Source organism: Bubalus bubalis, chromosome 1 (genome assembly GCF_019923935.1).
Source record: "Bubalus bubalis isolate 160015118507 breed Murrah chromosome 1, NDDB_SH_1, whole genome shotgun sequence".
Classification (NCBI taxonomy): Eukaryota; Metazoa; Chordata; class Mammalia; order Artiodactyla; family Bovidae; genus Bubalus; species Bubalus bubalis.
The window spans coordinates 136,822,051-136,841,164 of record NC_059157.1 but is presented as its reverse complement, the minus strand read 5'-3'; the positions used below and the strand labels follow the sequence as shown (position 1 = coordinate 136,841,164).

General features: G+C 36.6%; 1 protein-coding gene across 6 annotated transcripts in view; it reads left to right on the top strand.

The window, feature by feature from the left end:
- Positions 1-19,114, top strand: part of NAALADL2 (N-acetylated alpha-linked acidic dipeptidase like 2) — a 1,624,416-nt gene that overhangs the window by 1,369,948 nt on the left and 235,354 nt on the right. For all 6 annotated transcript variants that reach the window (XM_044938294.2, XM_044938269.2, XM_025283251.3 and 3 more), the window contains one exon: positions 18,513-18,608. In XM_044938294.2, the coding sequence (XP_044794229.1) occupies positions 18,513-18,608 (96 nt within the window). The remainder of the gene's footprint in view (positions 1-18,512; positions 18,609-19,114) is intronic.

Genomic DNA, 19,114 nt, shown 5'->3' with positions numbered 1-19,114 from the left:
TGGCATAATAGTAAAACTCACAAATACTGCCATTTTGCCATTATGCTTACTGAGAGTTTGTGCATGTCATTAACTCGTTATTTCTAAAATTATTACAAAGCAAAGTAAATTCTGATGTGCACTACAACTCTCTGTCATTGCCAAATCCATAGACAAAAAGATAATTCTATTAATCCAAGGCCTCATTTGACGTGGTTTTTCTAGGAGTGGTGATCATCTGTACTAAGCCATTTTCCTGTGTTGATTGAATTTCCCTTTTGGAGAGCAGTGCATATTTTAGAGATCTGCGATAACAATGGAAATGTTTTCAATGACAAGCCTGTTAGACCACATGGGGATTGAACCCTGACTTTGGCCTCATTGTGACAATCAGAGTTAGCCAGTGGGGGGAAAAAAGGGGTTTTCAAAGATTTTCAATTAACAAAAGACCTCTGTTTAAAATTTAGTGATTCCAGTAAAGGAAGCGTGGGAAATATTTCCATGAAGTTAATATGCATTGAAATTATATTAACTTTATTAAAGAAGTGGAGTGCATTCATATGCTTTCTTTTTTTTTACCCTTGTCCTTCACTTACATGTACATGTGGGTATTTGCTTTTTGTGTGCGTGTTTCTTCCGTTTGAGGGAATATCATTATACTAAATATATTGCTAGAGTTTTGTTTCTATTCTAAGCATTTTTTAAAATATCTCATTAAAGTACATGAACCTGGCCATGGACAGAAATCTAGATGCCATGTAGCATAGCTGTGAGAAAATTTACTTACATATTCTTTCACTCCCATCTTCTTTCTACTAAAAGTCACTGGGCATTTTTATGTTGTTAGTGACTGACAATTTTGATAGGCATTTAGAAAAGTTACATGATGGTATGATATGGCAATACAGTGACTCAAACAAGCATTTTTCTCTTAACAAGTCTATTTCCAGATGCCCCCCTACTGAGTTCTCTTTATACTGGGTAAATAAGTTACCATCTTTATGCTACAGATGTAAAAAGAAGGACTCTCCTGACTATTTCCTAATGTCCTTTCAAGTTCTGAAATACTAATTCTAAATTTAAGACTAAAAAATAATTTATAAAAATTGTTACTAAATATACATTGGTTGAAATTTTGCTATTGTTTATTTACCACATTAGTAATTTAAACTGACTTCTTTAATTTATAAACAGGAAAACATAGAAGATCATCCAGTGGAAGCAGATTTTTATCAGTGTTTCCTCTTTCTCAGTAAATGAGGAAGTGAGAGTTATTCTTCAAACAATATGCAATCTGATGGCATATCATTATAGAAGAGGGATAATTATAGTCATAAAGACTAAGATAATCATCATTGAACTGGATTACATGTTTTGGACATTACTAAATGTCCAAGCAAAGGTACAAGCAAAATTCTGTGACTGCAGTGAGGCTAACAGAAAAGGAGCTTTGTTTTGTAGAAAATGATCTATGATGACTTTTGCTATAAATGGATTTTATCTTCACTTTTTGTTGGTGATAGTTTACATTGTTGAAGTAAAATCATAAAAACATTGACTTTCATGGCTAGAACTGTTCTGTTTAACAAGTATCTTTTCCAGCATACACTCATAAATTGTAAAACATAATACTTAGATTTTAGCTTATAACCACATTATAGTCAAGACATAATTTATAAAAGTGGTAAATATATGTCTATGACTTTCTGTTATATTTATTTTTAAAGTAAATTTATACAAACAGTTTTGAAAAAATACTTCCTGTACTATGCCTCTGATACAATCATAAAATATAGTATTTGAACAGAGATGCCATTGAAATAATCTAGTCAAATGTCCTTACTCCCTGTTTAAAACTGTAAAGATGTCTCCTGATTATCTTCAAAATAGAATCTGAAGGCAATGGCACCCCACTCCAGTACTCTTGCCTGGAAAATCCCATGGACGGAGGAGCCTGGAAGGCTGCAGTCCATGGGGTTGCTAAGAGTTGGGCACGACAGAGCGACTTCTTTTTCACTTTTCACTTTCATGCATTGGAGAAAGAAATGGCAACCCACTCCAGTGTTCTTGCCTGGCGAATCCCAGGGATGGGGGAGCCTGGTGAGTCGCACAGAGTCGGACACTGCTGAAGCGACTTAGCAGCAGCAGCAGCAACCTTGGTATTGTATTAAGATCCTCAATGATCTTCCATTTCCTCATGTCCTTGCCACTTAGCCAATTAACACCAAACTAAGAGTATCCAGTCACAGGAGTTCTTCATCTGTCTGCTACGGAGCATTCTCTTCCCTTTGTGTGCAATATGCTAACCACCTTCCTTCCTGACTGTGTGGTATCTTTCAAGATTAAGCTAAGAAAGTACTTCTGCAGGATGCTTTCTCTGAAACCCCAATCCATTATTTGGAATTAGCATCCTGTGCATGACTCTATTTTGTCATTTAGTTTATTTAAGCAAAGTTTATTTCTTCATAAATGCATAACCAAACATGCCATATTTATATAACACGTGTATATGTAAGCCTCCTGTTAGGGGAATATATGCATAGAGGTGTATATATCTTTCTATCTAGATTGTGTACTTAAGTAAACTTTATCTTCTATTTCTCTCTCCATACACAAATGCATGTATACACATTTAGACACATTTTTGTGTACTTATGTTGCAGAAACCAGTAATCAAGAAACCAAGCACCATGCAAAGAGAGTTGGAGAACTCAGGTTAGTTATGCGGGTGGACCCAGAGGAGTTAACACTCAAAGCCCTGAGCCCCAAACAAAGGGGTTACAGAGTTTTTATTTACCAACAGGCATGATTAAGCGGGTTTGTGGGTTTGCAGGGGACGGAGGAGCCTGGTAGGCTGCAATCCATGGGGTCGCGAAGAGTCGGACACGACTGAGCAACTTCACTTTCACTTTTCACTTTCATGCATTGGAGAAGGAAATGGCAACCCACTCCAGTGTTCATGCCTGGAGAATCCCAGGGACGGCCGAGCCTGGTGGGCTGCCGTCTATGGGGTCGCACATAGTCGGACACGACTGAAGCGACGCAGCAGCAGCAGCAGCAGCAGGGCGATTGCAAAGAACAGGACAAGGGTGAGTGAGATAAGCTCGTGAGTCCCCACTTTCTGAGACCTACATGATCTAGACTTTGCAAAGAGCAAGCTGAGTTTCAGAGGCAGAAAGAGCAGGAGGTTATATAAATATTGAACTTTTCCTCTTCACTTATCACCTTTTTGTCTCTTCTCTTATTTGCTTCTCAGTATTAATGACTCTCTTTTATTCTTAGTGCATGAATGTAACCTAATAAATATTTGTTAAACTGTTACAATGAGGGAAGAAAGCATGAAAATATGTATGGTATATGTCCATGGCCATAGGGGTAACTATGATAGCCTTTGTCTTCTAGCTATCTGTCTTAGAATCAAGTAGTAGTATTTGCTAACTTGAATTTTTAATTCTCAAATGGTGTATAAAAATCCTCCAAAATAGTCTGGACATTTTTGAGGATTTAAAAACTCCAAATTTTCCCTTTTGTATGAAATATTTGGTCATTTATGATTCTAATAAAGATAAAAAGCTCAAATAAACATGTGTTAGTGTGTGTAAAGTCATACTAAGCAATGGAGATACAGAGTTTAATAGGACACATTAATAAAATAATAATTACCAGAATTTATTTAGCAGCTGCTATCTTTCAGCTACCATTCTAAGACTTTTGCTTATTGTAATATCTAGGTTAATAATGCTGAATAGTGAATGAAAGTGAAAGTGGTAGTTGCTCAGTCGTGTCTGACTCTTTGTGATCCTATAAACTATAGCCCACCAGGCTCCTCTGTCCATTGAATTCTCCAGGCAGGAATATTGGAGTGGGTTGCCGTTTCCTTCTCCAGGGGATATTCCTGACCCAGGGATTGAACCTGGATCTCCCACATTTCAGGTGTATTCTCTACCATCTGAGCCACCAGGGAATCTCCTGAATAATAATATATAATTATTATTAATATATGTGTTAAAGTATGCTATTAATCAGTTCAGTTCAGTCGCACAGTTGTGTCGGACTCAATGCAACCCCATGGACTGCAGCGCACCAGGCTTGCCGGTCCATCACCAACTCTGGGAGCCTACTCAAACTCATGTCCATTGCATCAGTGATGGCATCCAACCATCTCATCCTCTGTCATCCCCTTCTCCTTCTACTTTCAATCCTTCCCAACACAAGAGTCTTTTCAAATGAGTCAGTTCTTCACATCAGGTGGCCAAAGTATTGGAGTTTCAGCCTCAGCAGAATATTCAGGAATGCTTTCCTGTAGGATTGACTGGTTGGACCTCCTTGTAGTCCAAGGGACTCGCAAGAGTCTTCTCCAACACCACAGTTCAAAAGCATCAATTCTTTGGTGCTCAGCTTTCTTTATAATCCAACTCTCACATCCATATAGTGACTACTCTGGAAAAACCATAGCTTTCACTAGATGGACTTTTGTTGGAAAAGTATTGTCTCTGCTTTTTAATATGCTCTCCAGGTTTGTCATAGATTTTCTCCCAAGGAGCAAGTGTCTTTTAATGTCATGGCTGCACTCACCATTGGCACTGATTTTGGAGATCAAAAAAATAAACTCTCTCACTATTTCCATTGTTTCCCCATCTACTTGCCATGAAGTGATGGGACTGGATGCCATGATCTTATTTTTCTGAATGTTGAGCTTTTATCAAGAGGCTCTTTAGTTCCTCTTAGCTTTCTAACATAAGGGTGGTGTCATCTTCATATATGAGGTTATTGATATTTCTCCCAGCAATCTTGATTCCAGCTTGTGCTTCATCCAGCCCAGTGTTTGTCATGATATACTCTGCATATATGCTAAATAAGCAGGCTGACAATATACAACCTTGACGTACACCTTTCCCTGTTTGGAAGCAGTCTGTTGTTCCATGTCCAGTTCTAACTGTTGCTTCTTGACCTGCATAGAGATTTCTCAGAAGACAAGTTGGGTGGTCTGGTCCCCATCTCTTTAAGAATTTCCACAGTTTGTGGTGATCCACACAGTTAAAGTCTTTGGCATAGTTAATAAAACAAAAGTAGATGTTTTTCTGAAACTATAGCTTTTTTGATGATCCAGAGGATGTTGGCAATTTGATCTCTGGTTCCTCTGCCTTTTCTAAATCAGGCTTCAATAACTGGAAGTTCACAGTTCACGTACTGTTGAAGAATTGGAGAATTTTGAGCATTACTTTGCTAGTGTGTGAGATGATTGCAATTGTGTGATAGTTTGAGCTTTCTTTGGCATTGCCTTTCTTTGGGATTGGAATGAAACTGATATTTTCCCATCCTGTGGCCAGCATTGAAGTTTCAGCTTCAACATCTGTCCTTCCAATGAACACCCAGAACTGATCTCCTTTAGGATGGACTGGTTGAACCTCCTTGCAGTCCAAGGGACTCTCAAGAGTCTTTTCCAACACCACAGTTCAAGAGCATCAATTCTTCGGTGCTCAGCTTTCTTTATAGTCCAACTCTCACGTCCATACATGACTACCAGAAAAACCATAGCTTTGACTAGACGGACCTTTGTTGGCAAAGTTATGTCTCTGCTTTTTAATATGCTGTCTAGGTTGATCATAACTTTCCTTCCAAGAAGTAAGCATCTTTTAATTTCATGGCTGCAATAACCATCTGCAGTGATTTTGGAGCCTAGAAAAATAAAGTCAGCCACTATTTCCACTGTTTCCCCATCTGTTTGCCATGAAGTGATGAGACTGGATGCCATGATCTTAGTTTTCTGAATGTTGAGCTTTAAGCCAACTTTTTCACTCTCCTCTTTCACTTTCATCAAGAGGCTCTTTAGTTCTTCTTCACTTTCTGCCATAAGGGTGGTGTCATCATTCTGTGTGCATTATATTAATTCCCAAATACTCATAAGAAGCATTGTCAAAGAACTAAAGTGCCTGTTCAAAGTCACCATAGTAAGTAACAGAGTCAAAATTCAAACCTATGTTCAAAATTCCTATGTAACCTAGTTTACCACTCTGCCTGTATTGAGAGGTTGGTGAGAATTACTGCAGCCCTTCACATTCAGTTATCTATCAAATCACAGTGGAATAACTTAATAATTATTTAGTGTGTGTGTACTTTGATTAAAACTCTTACCCCAAGGCAAATAATAAATAATCTAAAATAAAAATTAAATTTGAACATTCAACTTCTCCAAAAATAACTTACAAATGTGAACTATGCTTTATTATGGATATAAAAACTTAGAATTGTGTCATTTAAAAAATGCTGGTCATAAATTTAAAGAAAACCAGTTTCTCTCCCTCTCTCTCTTTTTTTGCAATCTGAATTCCTCTTCAGTTGATTCATAAATCAATTAATTACCATCGAGCGACCTGAGGGCAGCTGAAAATTGGGTCCAAAATAATAAGAAAGGAGGTAATTAGTCTTAAGTCTGGAATTTTAATATTCAATAGAATCTGAATCAGAAGTGATCCATTTTTTGAAAAGGAGAACATCAATGTCTTTTTAATTTCACTGTCTTTGAATGAGGATGAAGGAGGAAGGGAATCAAGATAACTGATTATTCTCAAATGAAAATTAAGAAAAGATATTATCAGAAATTAACCAAAAGCATATTTTCTTTCTCTATACTTTAATCACAAAGGAAAAGGTCTGTTTTGTGTTGAAGGTTGGATATATTTTGAATTCAAGCTTAGAATCATCTTCAGAGACTTTTATTAAGAGACAAATGTAGCATACATGTTTAATCCACTAGGGCTAAAATAGTAGCTCTTTTCTTTAACATTTATTTATTCAATTAAATGGGATTTTTGCTTTAGTGAATTAACAGAATTAATCTAGTGTCTTTATTGATTTCCAAATGAATAAATGAGTTGAATGATTAAAATGAATATGTTTAGCTAAAGAGAAACATTGCCTCAAACTAAAGATATTCCAAAAATCATTTTCAGTCCTTGAAATTAAATCTACCTGTGCTCCCTGGGATACATAGGGAAATACAGACTTTCATTAAGCCTTTAGTAAGTAGTAACAGGAATAGAAATACACAATTTGCCCAGGGTTATCTGACTGTATTAATATGTAGTCATTCATATGTTAAATGAAAGACCAAAGATGTGGGCTAGAAGAAGGGGAAGTAGGGAGGCAGACTTGGAGAGCTTTAAATAGCTAATCATTTCCTGAATTGAGCCTCTCTGGTCTCTCCACTATTTAACCTACATTGGGCTTAGTATTTGACACACACACAGAAAGATTTTAAACTAATAATAAGAGAAATAGAATGAATGGCAAAATTTCAGATAGGCTAATGTTCCAGGTTTAATTTCCCCAGGTGTTTTCACCCAGATTATGGAACATGAGGTCATGACTATAAAGGTAATCTCTTCCTGTTTCTAGCAAAGGGACTTTGAAGGACTACAGTATCTCTCCCAGGATTTGAATAATGTATTTGTTTCTTCTTAACCTGATGTTTAGATTTGTTTGCCCTTAACTCTAAGACCTTTAAATCCCTCATTTCTTTCACAGTGCATTAAGGAACAGCCCTGAGAAAAGCACTGACTGACTGTTCAACAGAAAACTTTTCAGGAGGCTAACAGGCTCTGACCTCCAAGAAATTATGTTGTTAAATTGACTCAAGACCTTACCAGGGAGACCAGGTTTTACTAAAGACCATATTAAAGTTTAGATTCTTCACTATTGTGAAAACGTCTTTTCCTCCAAGATCTGCCAATACCAGTTTTTCTTTTTCTATCTTGCAATTCAGTTTTTGTTCGTCTTAAATTCTCAGTGATACCCCGAATGTTAATTGTGTTACAGTGCCATTGGCTGCTGTACCCTACCCCCAGATGTAATCAGTTTGCACAAGTAGAGCTGAACCGGTTAGATCTGAAATAAATGTTAGAAGAGTTGATAAATAGTTGCTGTTCTGTGTGCCTTTCCTTCATCCATAGCAGCTCCTCCTGGAACTTGCTCCAGGACCCCAGCTAAGTGACTATGAAATTTATAATCACCTACAAGTGCAAATGATGTTTAAGAGAACCATCTATATCTGCAAGCTGAAAAGAACAGAGTGCGCAGCTAAACATTCAATTACTTGAAGTTATGATATTGCCTCTTTTACTCTGAGGTTATTTAAACTTCATGCAAAAATGGAGACAACATTTTTAGTGTCTAACAGTATAAGGATCCAAAATATTTAGGAAAGTTTTAGTTTCACATATCCTATCTAAAAATTAAAATATGATAGAATAGTATATAAATTGAAAATTACTTAAGAGATGAATTTACAGGATAAGAGAAGTTCAGGGCATGGAAAGATTTAAATTACATTACACACATATGTATATTATATTCATTTGTGAAATGTATACAAGATGAACGTGGATTTCATTTCTTCTTATCTGTAAAGGCTCTCAAAACCATATAAGTCAATACTATATTATATTTTATAGGTAGCGTATTTGATAATGCCTATAGAGAAAAGATAAGAGAACGGATATTGCCTGGGTTCATTTCTCAGCTTTACTCCTTGGATAAGAGATTTTTCTTCATCTATTAAGTGGAATAATGATAGTATCTACTTGATAGGAATTTTATGAGAACTGTGCTGTGCTGTGCTCAGTCAGTCAGTCATGTCTAACTTTTCATGGCTTCATGGACTATAGCCCACCAGGCTTCTCTGTACATGGAATTTTTCAGGCAAGGAATATGGGTGGTGGTGATTTAGTCGCTAAGTTGTGTCCTACTCTTGCGACTCCATGGAATATAGCCTGTTGGTCTCCTCTGTACATGGAGTTCTCCAGGAAAGAATACGGAGTGGGCTGCCATTTCCTTCTCCAGGGGATCTTACTCACCAAGGGATTGAACCCAGGTCTCCTGTATTGTAGGCAGATTCTTTACTGACTGAGCTAGTGGAGTAGGTGCCATTTCCTCCTCCAGGTGATCTTCCAGACCCCACATCTCTTGCCTCTCCTGCATTGGCAGGCAGATTCTTTACCACCAGCTCCACCTGGGAAGCCCTAGCTGAAATATTTGCTCTGTCCTCTACTACGATTCGGAGAAGGCAATGGCACCCCACTCCAGTACTCTTGCCTGGAAAATCTCATGGGCTGAGTAGCCTGGTAGGCTGCAGTCCATGTGGTCACTAAGAGTCGGACACGACTGAGCGACTTCACTTTCACTTTTCACTTTCATGCATTGGAGAAGGAAATGGCAACCCACTCCAGTGTTCTTGCCTGGAGAATCCCAGGGACGGCGGAGCCTGGTGGGCTGCCGTCTATGGGGTCACAGAGTCGGACACGACTGAAGCGACTTAGCAGCAGCAGCAGCAGCTACTAGGATTATTCATAATACATAAAACATTTTTTTCAATGTCTATTATAGAACTCAAGGATTGACATAACTTCCTATATTTTATAGTGTAACTATCTATAGATTTTTTTTTCACTTTGAGTAAAAACCTAAGTATAAGCATGTATCTTTTGCTTACCAGTGATTCTCAAGGGTAGTGTAACTTCTCCACATCTCTCCTTAATACTTGACCCACACAGAGAAGGCATGCCAGAATCTTTGAAACAGTCAAGATATTTAATAATTATTTTTAAGGAGTACTTGGTTTTAAAATGTTTTGAAACTCTGGCTTAAATTAGAAGTCCTCTTTCATGATCAGATTATATTCAAATGCCGAGGGTATTCTGACCTTCTGCTAAGCAGTATTTAGCATATATATTGAAAATTCTAGTAAGCTTCCTACCAATCTGGAAATCTGTATTATCTTGACATTTTGCTGTGTAGGTATTACTTCTGCAGAAAAGTGTTTCACATAAGTAGTTTAATTATTGTTTTGAAGTAGTGAATGTGCCTACTAAGCTTCTTAGACTGTATATTATTGAAATAGTAGAATTGTCTGATCTGATATAGTGTTTTAAATATAAGTGCATGTTTAAGAGTCAGTTGACCAAAGTGAGATTTCAGTTCTCACACAAGGTACTCAAACAGAAAAACTGAATAAATGTACTGAAAATCTACATTTTAATCTCTAAAACTCACATGATGAAAGAGCCCATAACATATAATCAGTATTTCTTAGATTAAAATATTTTTAGGATCAGTCAGTCAGTTCAGTTGCTAATTCATGTCCGACTCTTTGTGACCCCATGAATCGCAGTACGCCAGACCTCCCTGTCCATCACCATCTCCCGGAGTTCACTCAAACTCATGTCCATTTGAGTCGGTAATGCTATCCAGCCATCTCATCCTCTGTCGTCCCCTTCTCCTCCTGCCCCCAATCCCTCCCAGCATCAGAGTCTTTTCCAATGAGTCAACTCTTTGCATGAGGTGGCCAAAGTACTGGAGTTTCAGCTTTAGCATCATTCCTTCCAAAGAAATCCCAGGGCTGATCTCCTTTAGAATGGACTGGTTGGATCTCCTTGCAGTCCAAGGGACTCTCAAGAGTTTTCTCCAACACCACAGTTCAAAAGCATCAACTCTTCGGCGCTCAGCTATCTTCATAGTCCAACTCTCATATCCATACATGACCACTGGAAAAACCATAGCCTTGACTAAACAGACCTTTGTTGGCTAAGTAATGTCTCTGCTTTTCAATATGCTATCTAGGTTGGTCATAACTTTTCTTCCAAGGAGTAAGCGTCTTTTAATCTCATGCCTGCAGTCACCATCTGCAGTGATTTTGGAGCCCCCAAAAATAAAGTCTGCCACTGTTTCCACTGTTTCCCCATCTATTTCCCATGAAGTGATGGGACCAGATGCCATGATCTTTGTTTTCTGAATGTTGAGCTTTAAGCCAACTTTTACTCTCCTCTTTCACTTTCATCAAGAGGCTTTTTAGTTCCTCTTCACTTTCTGCCATAAGGGGGGTGTCATGTGGATATCCACAAACATATCACTGCCAATGTTTATCATTCATTTTATCAAATCTAGAAATACTTGGAATCTTGACTCCTTTTTAAGATTTCTAATCCAATTAACTGAAAAGTATTACCAATTTTATCTCAAACATTTATCAAACATATCTTCTCCTCTCTATTTCTCTTTCCACTGTCCTGGCTTAACCTCTGACTCTTTCTCACTTTATTACAGCAATAGCCTTCTGTCTGTACTTCCTGTTTCCACAATTTCTCTTTTAAATTTATCCCCCACATATGTATCAGTGTGTCCCTATCCTGAATACACACTTGAAAATATCACTCACTCTCTACAATACCCTCTAAGGCTTTCCTATCACCTACAGAAATGGTTTTCAAACTATAGCCACTGTAGACTTTAAAAGAGAAGTTTCACGTATTTGTTGTTTTGTTGTTGTTGTTCAGTCATTAATTCATGCCCAACTCATGACCCCATGGACTACAGTATATACCAGGCTCCTTTGTCCTTCACTATCTTCATAAAAGGAAGAAAACAAGAAAGGGAAGTCTAGTCACGAGAATATCTAGTCACGAGAATATCTAGTCACAAGAATATCAATGGCTCTTTTGTTGCACTATGTTTCAGGCATTGGGCTGTGCATCTTGTTTAATGCCAGTAAAAATCTCAGTGGTACTGCTTAACCTATTTGCATGGCAGAAATAGAGACATAGACAAGGAGAATGAACTTGTGGACACCGCTGGAGAAGCAGGGTCGGGGATGAGTTAAGAAAGTAACATTGACATTTACTACCATGTGTAAAACAGATAACTAGTGAGAATCTGATGTATAACAGAGGGAGGTCAGCTCAGTACTCTGTAATGGCCTAGAGAGCTGGGATGGGGCCATGGGAGGGAGGCTCAAAAGGGAGGGAATATATGTATGTTGTCACTAAGTCATGTCCGATTCTTTGCAACCCCATGGACTGCAGTATACCAGGCTCCTTTGTCCTTCACTCTCTCCCAGAGTTTGCTCAAATTCATGTTCATTGAGTCCGTGATGCTATTTAGTATTCAAATACAAAATTTTAGTAATTTAAATTTCAAAATCCTGACTCTTGGTTATATAGAAAAGCGATTCCTGGCAAGTGTGATAAAAATAAAAAATCATCCAGTATTAGTGTAGCCCTTTTCTCCTTACTGAGTATTTATATGATTTGTTATTTTGCTTGATCCTGACCTGAACTTTCTGGGGTTAGGAGGGCAAATATATTTATATTTCAAGTTTGTAGAGGAAAATTCTGAGAGATTAATTACTCAAGTTTCCCTGGCAGTTTTAGACTATTTTAATAAGAAAAAAATCTCTAGTCTTAAAAGGCTCATGTCATAGTGATAAAAACAGAAATATAACAAAGATATAATAAATGATAAGTAAAAATCACATACAAAATGATAGGAAAAGATGACAAGAAAAATATGAATTCTGATGGCTTTTCGGATTGAGGAAAACAATTATAGAAAGAAGCCTGATAAACAAATAAAGAAAAAGAAAGAAAAATCTTTCCAGGCAGAATAAATGGCATAAAGGGACAGAGATAGTGAAGGTAAGGATAGATTTAAGGTTTGATAAATCGACTGCTGTGACTTAACCAGTAGTTATATGGAGATCATCCAAATGAGCTTATGGGAAAGAGAGACTTGTTTAAAGATGGAAGAAGATATGTTGGGGCTTGTTTGTGACATATACTAATAAATTTGGACTTGCATCTACAGACAGTAAGGACCATAATTTGGGTAAAAGTAATAAGTAACTGTATTATGGCAACAAATAAGAACTTATAGAGAATTGTCTAAACATATGGATTAGAAGGAAATTGGCTAGTGTAGTTCTGAGGTACTAAGGGTGAAACAAATTGGAGTCAGGTATAATATAAAATTTCACATTTGGGCAAAATGTGGGTATTATGGTGTTATCCAAGATAAGAAATGAAGGTGACAGTGGAGGAACATATGCTCATGATTTGGACTATGAGTTGATGTGTCTGAAAAATCTTGCAGAAAAAATGGTGAACTAAAAACAAGAATTTAGCTAAAGCTTTAGGAACTGTCAATCTGAGATTGGTTGTTGAAGCCAGAAAAGTAGACCAAACCACCTAGGTAGTCTGTGAAAATAGAAGACTGTACAGTCCACCTAGAAACATTAAAAGCTCAAAAATTAAAAGAGGATCCAGTTTTAAGTAGAAAATTATACATAGAGAACTAGCAGAGTCAAATCATGGACTTTGGGCAAAAGAGTTGAAAGAAGGAAGGTATGTTAAATATTGTTAAATGTTACAGAAAGGACATGTAAGTTAGAGACTAGGGAGAAAAACTGAATTTCAAATGAGATCCTGGATAGATTTTTCTTATCACTATCCCTTTTTATGTAATATTTTTACTATGATCCCCACGTGGCATACATACACAATTAAGTTTTGCATATCTTGGTTTACTCCTTCATTTCTATCAATGAATTTTTCTAAATAGAAGTGCTCTCTGAATGGTTAAGGGTGTTTTACTTCCTTCTCTTCATCAACAGATGGGAGCTATTATCAAACAGCGATCACTCATAGTTAATATGATAGCAGTGAAAAACTTTCACAATGAATATATCCCTTAAAAAAAAATCTTTTCATTACTTTTTTATGTCAGGATATGCAAAAACTTGTTCATAAATGATGACTATTATATTCATATATACATGAAAAAGAATGGTAGTGTCTTAATATTTTCAAAGACAGTGATTTTTGATCTATTATGGACTCAAATCCCATTAAATTAAACTCCATGAGGTTAAGCACTATATTCTGTATTTAGTGTAGCACTTGACATATAGTAAGTGTTGATGCTGCTGCTGCTGCTGCTTCTAAGTCGTTTCAGTCGTGTCCTACTCTGTGCAACCCCATAGATGGCAGCCCACCAGGCTCCCCTGTCCCTGGGATTCTCCAGGCAAGAACATTGGAGTGGGTTGCCATTTCCTTCTCCAATGCATGAAAGTGAAAAGTCAAAGTGAAGTCGCTCAGTCATGTCCGACCCTTAGCGACCCCATGGACTGTAGCCCACCAGGCTCCTCAGTCCATGGGATTTTCCAGGCAAAAGTACTGGAGTGGGGTGCCATTGCCTTCTCCGATAGTAAGTGTTAGGAGTATATTTTTTTAATGATTTTAAAAATGCACTAGAAAGAAAAAATGATATGAATCATATGTAAGAGGCAAGTGAAGGAACAAGATAGAGAAGGGGTTTATATTAGAGAATAAGACACATATGGATGATTTAAATCAAAATGTTCTGCTTTTGAATAATTGAAAGTTCAATAAAACCTCATTAATTATAATTCCCAATTTATATTCTTATGGGATCTTTCAGTTTGAGGCTTGCTGGTATTTTAATTTTGCACTATTTATGAAGTCTTAAATATACTAATAAGATAAAATTAATTTAAGAAGTTTATTTACAACTACTCTTGCAGCAAACTTTTAAGGACTTCAAGTTAAATTATTAAACGACAATGAATGCCACAAATTGTCCATGTCATACTTTCACTAAAATCAATTCAAAGATATATCCATGAAAATTGTACACTTTCTCTGAGGATCATAAATAGAGTCTTTGGATTTCCTTTAGCTCAGCAGCCTACCATAATCACTACCACAACATTAACACTCTCGTCATTATTATTATGATATGTATTGTTTTTAGGAACATCATCAGTGCTTTTAACATAATGTCCTATTAGCAGGCTTTGACTGTTCATAACATCTCTGTGAAGTATGTAAATCTCCAAAATTTCTTAACTGCTGTAACTAATCCTTTAGAGATTAAGATGCCACAGAACTATGGCAAATCAAAATTTTAATCTGATTCTATATTGACTGCCCAAAATACCAAAACAAAACCCAATTGATAGACAAAATTAAATGTATTATACTTATTGCAGTAAAGAAGAATACCACCTTGACTGAGTGTATTGGTTTCCTAGGCCTGAATAATAAAGCATTAGAGATTGAGTGACTTAAACAACAGAAATATGTTGTCTTGACAGTTCAAGGTGTTATCAGTGTTGGTTTCTTCTGAGGTCCATGACAGAGAATCAGTTCCAAGCCTCTTGCCTAGCTTCTGGTGGTTTTGGGGCACTCTTTGTACTCCTTTGATGGGCAGACACATTGCTCCAATCTCTGCCTTCATGTTCACATGGCTTACTCCCTGTGTAAAAATTTGTCTCTAAATTTCCTTTTTTATATAATGACACTAATCACATTGTGGTAGGGACCCACTTTACTCCAATATGACCTCATTCTAACTTAATTATATATGCAGTGACTTATTTCCCAATCAGACCATGTTCTGAGGTACTAAAGTCTAGGACTTCACCATATGAGTTATTCAACCCATAACAGAGAATCTTAGTAGTCTCTTAGAATGGGGAGAAATTAGGAGAGGGCATTTATGATTTATTTTAAGCCTTAGTTGTATGGTTTTATGGCAGGTCTTAAAAAGTGGAATGCTGGTTGGAACTGGGCAGTTTCTAAAATTAGTTTTAGAATGGTAAGCAAAATGAGGAGAGGAACATAAACAAGTTTTGATAAATAAGCTATAAGTCTTGATAGGTAAGTTCTTTGGTTGATTTGTGGTCTTATCCAAAAATGCACATATGCTAGAGCAAACAGCTAAATAACTTTAAAAAAAATCATAGTATTGGTCAAAATAAAGAGTGAAGAATATGTTTGATCACAGAATTATTTAACATATAGAGACTTATAATTATGTTCGTTTCATTTCTCATCTATATGGTTTCTGAGTCTATCAGCTATATCATCCTAACTTTCTTTCTCACCATTGATAGATTCCAAAGTAATTTGTTCTACTGCTGGATTGATCTAATAAATAGTTCTAAAAGAACTCAAATAAAATGTGTTACCCTTTGTGGTCATTGTTGACTAGATCTAATCTCATTCCCATGATAAAATTAGAAAAACTTACCTATCTACCATCTTGCTTTTTTTCTATCATCTCCATAATTACTTATATCCTGTACCAAGACGTATTTTTTCTAGACAAATAACTCTTACTTAAGGTTTTCAAATAAAAGTTATATGTAGATAATAATAATTTCATAGTATATTTATAAGCTTAATACTACAAGAGCATTGTTTGAGGTAGTGTCCTAGTCCATTTCAGCTGCTATAACAAACTATCAGAGATTGAGTGGCTTATAAACAACAGAAATTTATTTCTCAAGTTCTGGAGGCTGGAAGTTCAAGATTAGAGTGCCAGCATGGTGAGGTAGCATCATTATGAACAAAACTAGTGGAAGTGATGGAATTCCAGTTGAGCTATTTCAAATCCTGAAAGATGATGCTGTGAAAGTGCTGCACTCAATATGCCAGCAAATTTGGAAAGCTCAGTAGTGGCCACAGGACTGGAAAAGGTCAGTTTTCATTCCAATCCCTAAGAAAGACAATGCCAAAGAATGCTCAGACTATCACAAAATTGCACTCATCTCACACGCTAATAAAGTAATACTCAAAATTCTCCAAGACAGGCTTCAACAATATGTGAACTGTGAACATCCAGATTTTCAACCTGGTTTTAGAAAATGCAGAGAAACCAGAGATCAAGTTGCCAACATCTGTTGGATCATCAAAAAAGCAAGGGAGTTCCAGAAAAACATCTATTTCTGCTTCATTGACTATGCCAAAGACTTTGAGTGTGTGTATCAACACAAACTGGAAAATTCTTAAAGAGATGGGAATACCAGACCACCTGACCTGCATCTTGAAAAATCTGTATGCAGATCAGGAAGTAACAGTTAGAACTAGACATGGAAAAACAGACTGGTTCCAAATAGGGAATGCATCAAGGCTGTATATACTCATCATGCTTATTTAACATATATGCAGAGTACACTGTGAGAAACGCTGGGCTGGATGAAGCACAAGCTGGAATAAAGATTGCTGGGAGAAATATCAATAACCTCAGATATACAGATGACACCACCCTTATGGCAGAAAGAGAAGAGGAACTAAAGAGCCTCTTGATGAAAGTGAAAGAGGAGAGTGAAAAAGTTGACTTAAAGCTCAACATTCAGAAAACAAAGATCATGGCATCTGGTCCCATCACTTCATAGCAAATAGATGGGGAAACAGTGGAAACAGTGGCAGACTTTATTTTTTTGGGCTCCAAAATCATTACAGATGGTGATTGCAGACATGAAATTAAAAGATGCTTACTCCTTGGAAGGAAAGTTATGACCAACCTAGATGGCAATTCAAAAGCAGAGACATTACTTTGCCAACAAAGGTCTGTCTAGTCAAGGCTATGGTTTTTCCAGTAGTCAGGTATGGATGTGAGAGTTGGAGTATAAAGACAGCTGAGTGCCAAAGAATTGATGCTTTTGAACTATGGTGTTGGAGAAGACTCTTGAGAGTCCCTTGGACTGCAAGGAAATCCAAACAGATCATTCTAAAGGAGATCAGTCCTGAATGTTCATTGGAAGGACTGATGTTGAAGCTGAAACTCCAGTTCTTTGTTCACCTGATGTGAAGAGCTGACTCATTGGAAAAGACCCTGATGCTGGGAAAGATTGAAGGCGGAAGGGGATGACAGAGGATGAAATGGTTGGATGGCATCACCTACTCAATGGACATGAGTTTGAGTAAACTCCGGGAGTTGTTGATGTACAGGAAGTCCTGGTGTGCTGAAGACCATGGGGTCGCAAAGAGTCAGACACAACTGAACTGAACTGATGGTCAGGTAAAGGCCCTCCGCCAGGTGGCAGAATTCTTGTTTTATCTCATATAAGGGACTAGGGAGCTCTGTGAGATCTCTTTTATAAGGACACTAATCCCAATGAGAACAGAACCCTCATCATCTAATCACATCCTTAAGGCCCCACCTCCTAATACTGTTACTTTGGAGATCAGTATTTCAGCATATGAATTGGAGGAGGGCAATAAATATTTAGACCATAATGAATTATCAGCACCCCATGACTTCTTGCAATCTGAATTTTTTCTATACCTGCAAGTACAAAATTATTAATTACAATATCTTGATTTATTTCAACCATCTTAACTCTTAGTGTCTCATACAATATCTTTTACATTATCGGCAGCACATAACCTCATGAGTTCATTCTATCTAAAATATATCTTACTATAGTTTTGAAATTTAACAAAATTTATAATATTATGTACCTTGTTGCCAAGACTTTGTTTTATTCAAAAGCATTCCATTCTACCATCCTTTAAGCATAGAAATTAATGCTTGCTTAAAGAATTACATTGCAAAATCATATCTGAAAAGGGTTTCAGATATGGTTTTGCAGCCAATGTATCTTACTCTGTAATAACTGCAATTTGTCATCCCCCCTTTTTTGAAATGCAAATAATGATCTTTTCTGACAAAGAAAACACCCTGTGATAAATACAGATAATGTCAAGTTATAGAATCTACTTATTTTAGTTTATGAATATCTCATGATTAATTAGATCAGTAGAATGAAACCCAACAATCAACAGAAACCTTGATGCAATTTAGAGTCTTTTTGTAGCTTTAAAGAATATCCAGTAAGCACTTGAAAAACAAAATCAATGAAGAGTTTAAAATGGTAATTTTCTGGTTTTCCACAGGGTCCAAGTTTTCTCTCTGAGGCTCTTTTTCCTAAACATGCAACAAAAATTGAAGAAATGGATCCATTTTTCAATCTTCATGAGACCATTACCAAGGTAAGAGAGGAATGTATTCATGAAAAAGTTAAGGTTTTGTTCTTTCAGTTAGTAAATGGAGGAAAGAAAAATAGCCCCTCAAGAGAAATCTATATATATATTTGTTTTTAGAGTATACTAGAGAGGATTTTAAGTACCTCCTATTATTTTACTATAGACTAAAGATAATAAGCAATTCTATCAAGATCAAACAGACTAATAGCTGATGATTATATTAAAAAATCAATTCTTTTTTTAATTGAAGTATAGTTGATGCAGTATCATGTAAGTTACAAGTATACAATAGTAATTCAAAATTTTAAAGATTTTACTCCATTTATAGTTATAAAATATGGGTTATATTCCTTGTCCTATACAATACATCCTTGTAGCTTATTTTATACATTAGAGTTTGTATCTTGTACTTCCCTGCCCTTTTATCTCTCTTCCCAGTTCCCTCTCCCCACTGGTAATCACGAGTTTGTTCTCTATCTGTGAGTCTACTTCTTTTTTGAATTCACTAGCTT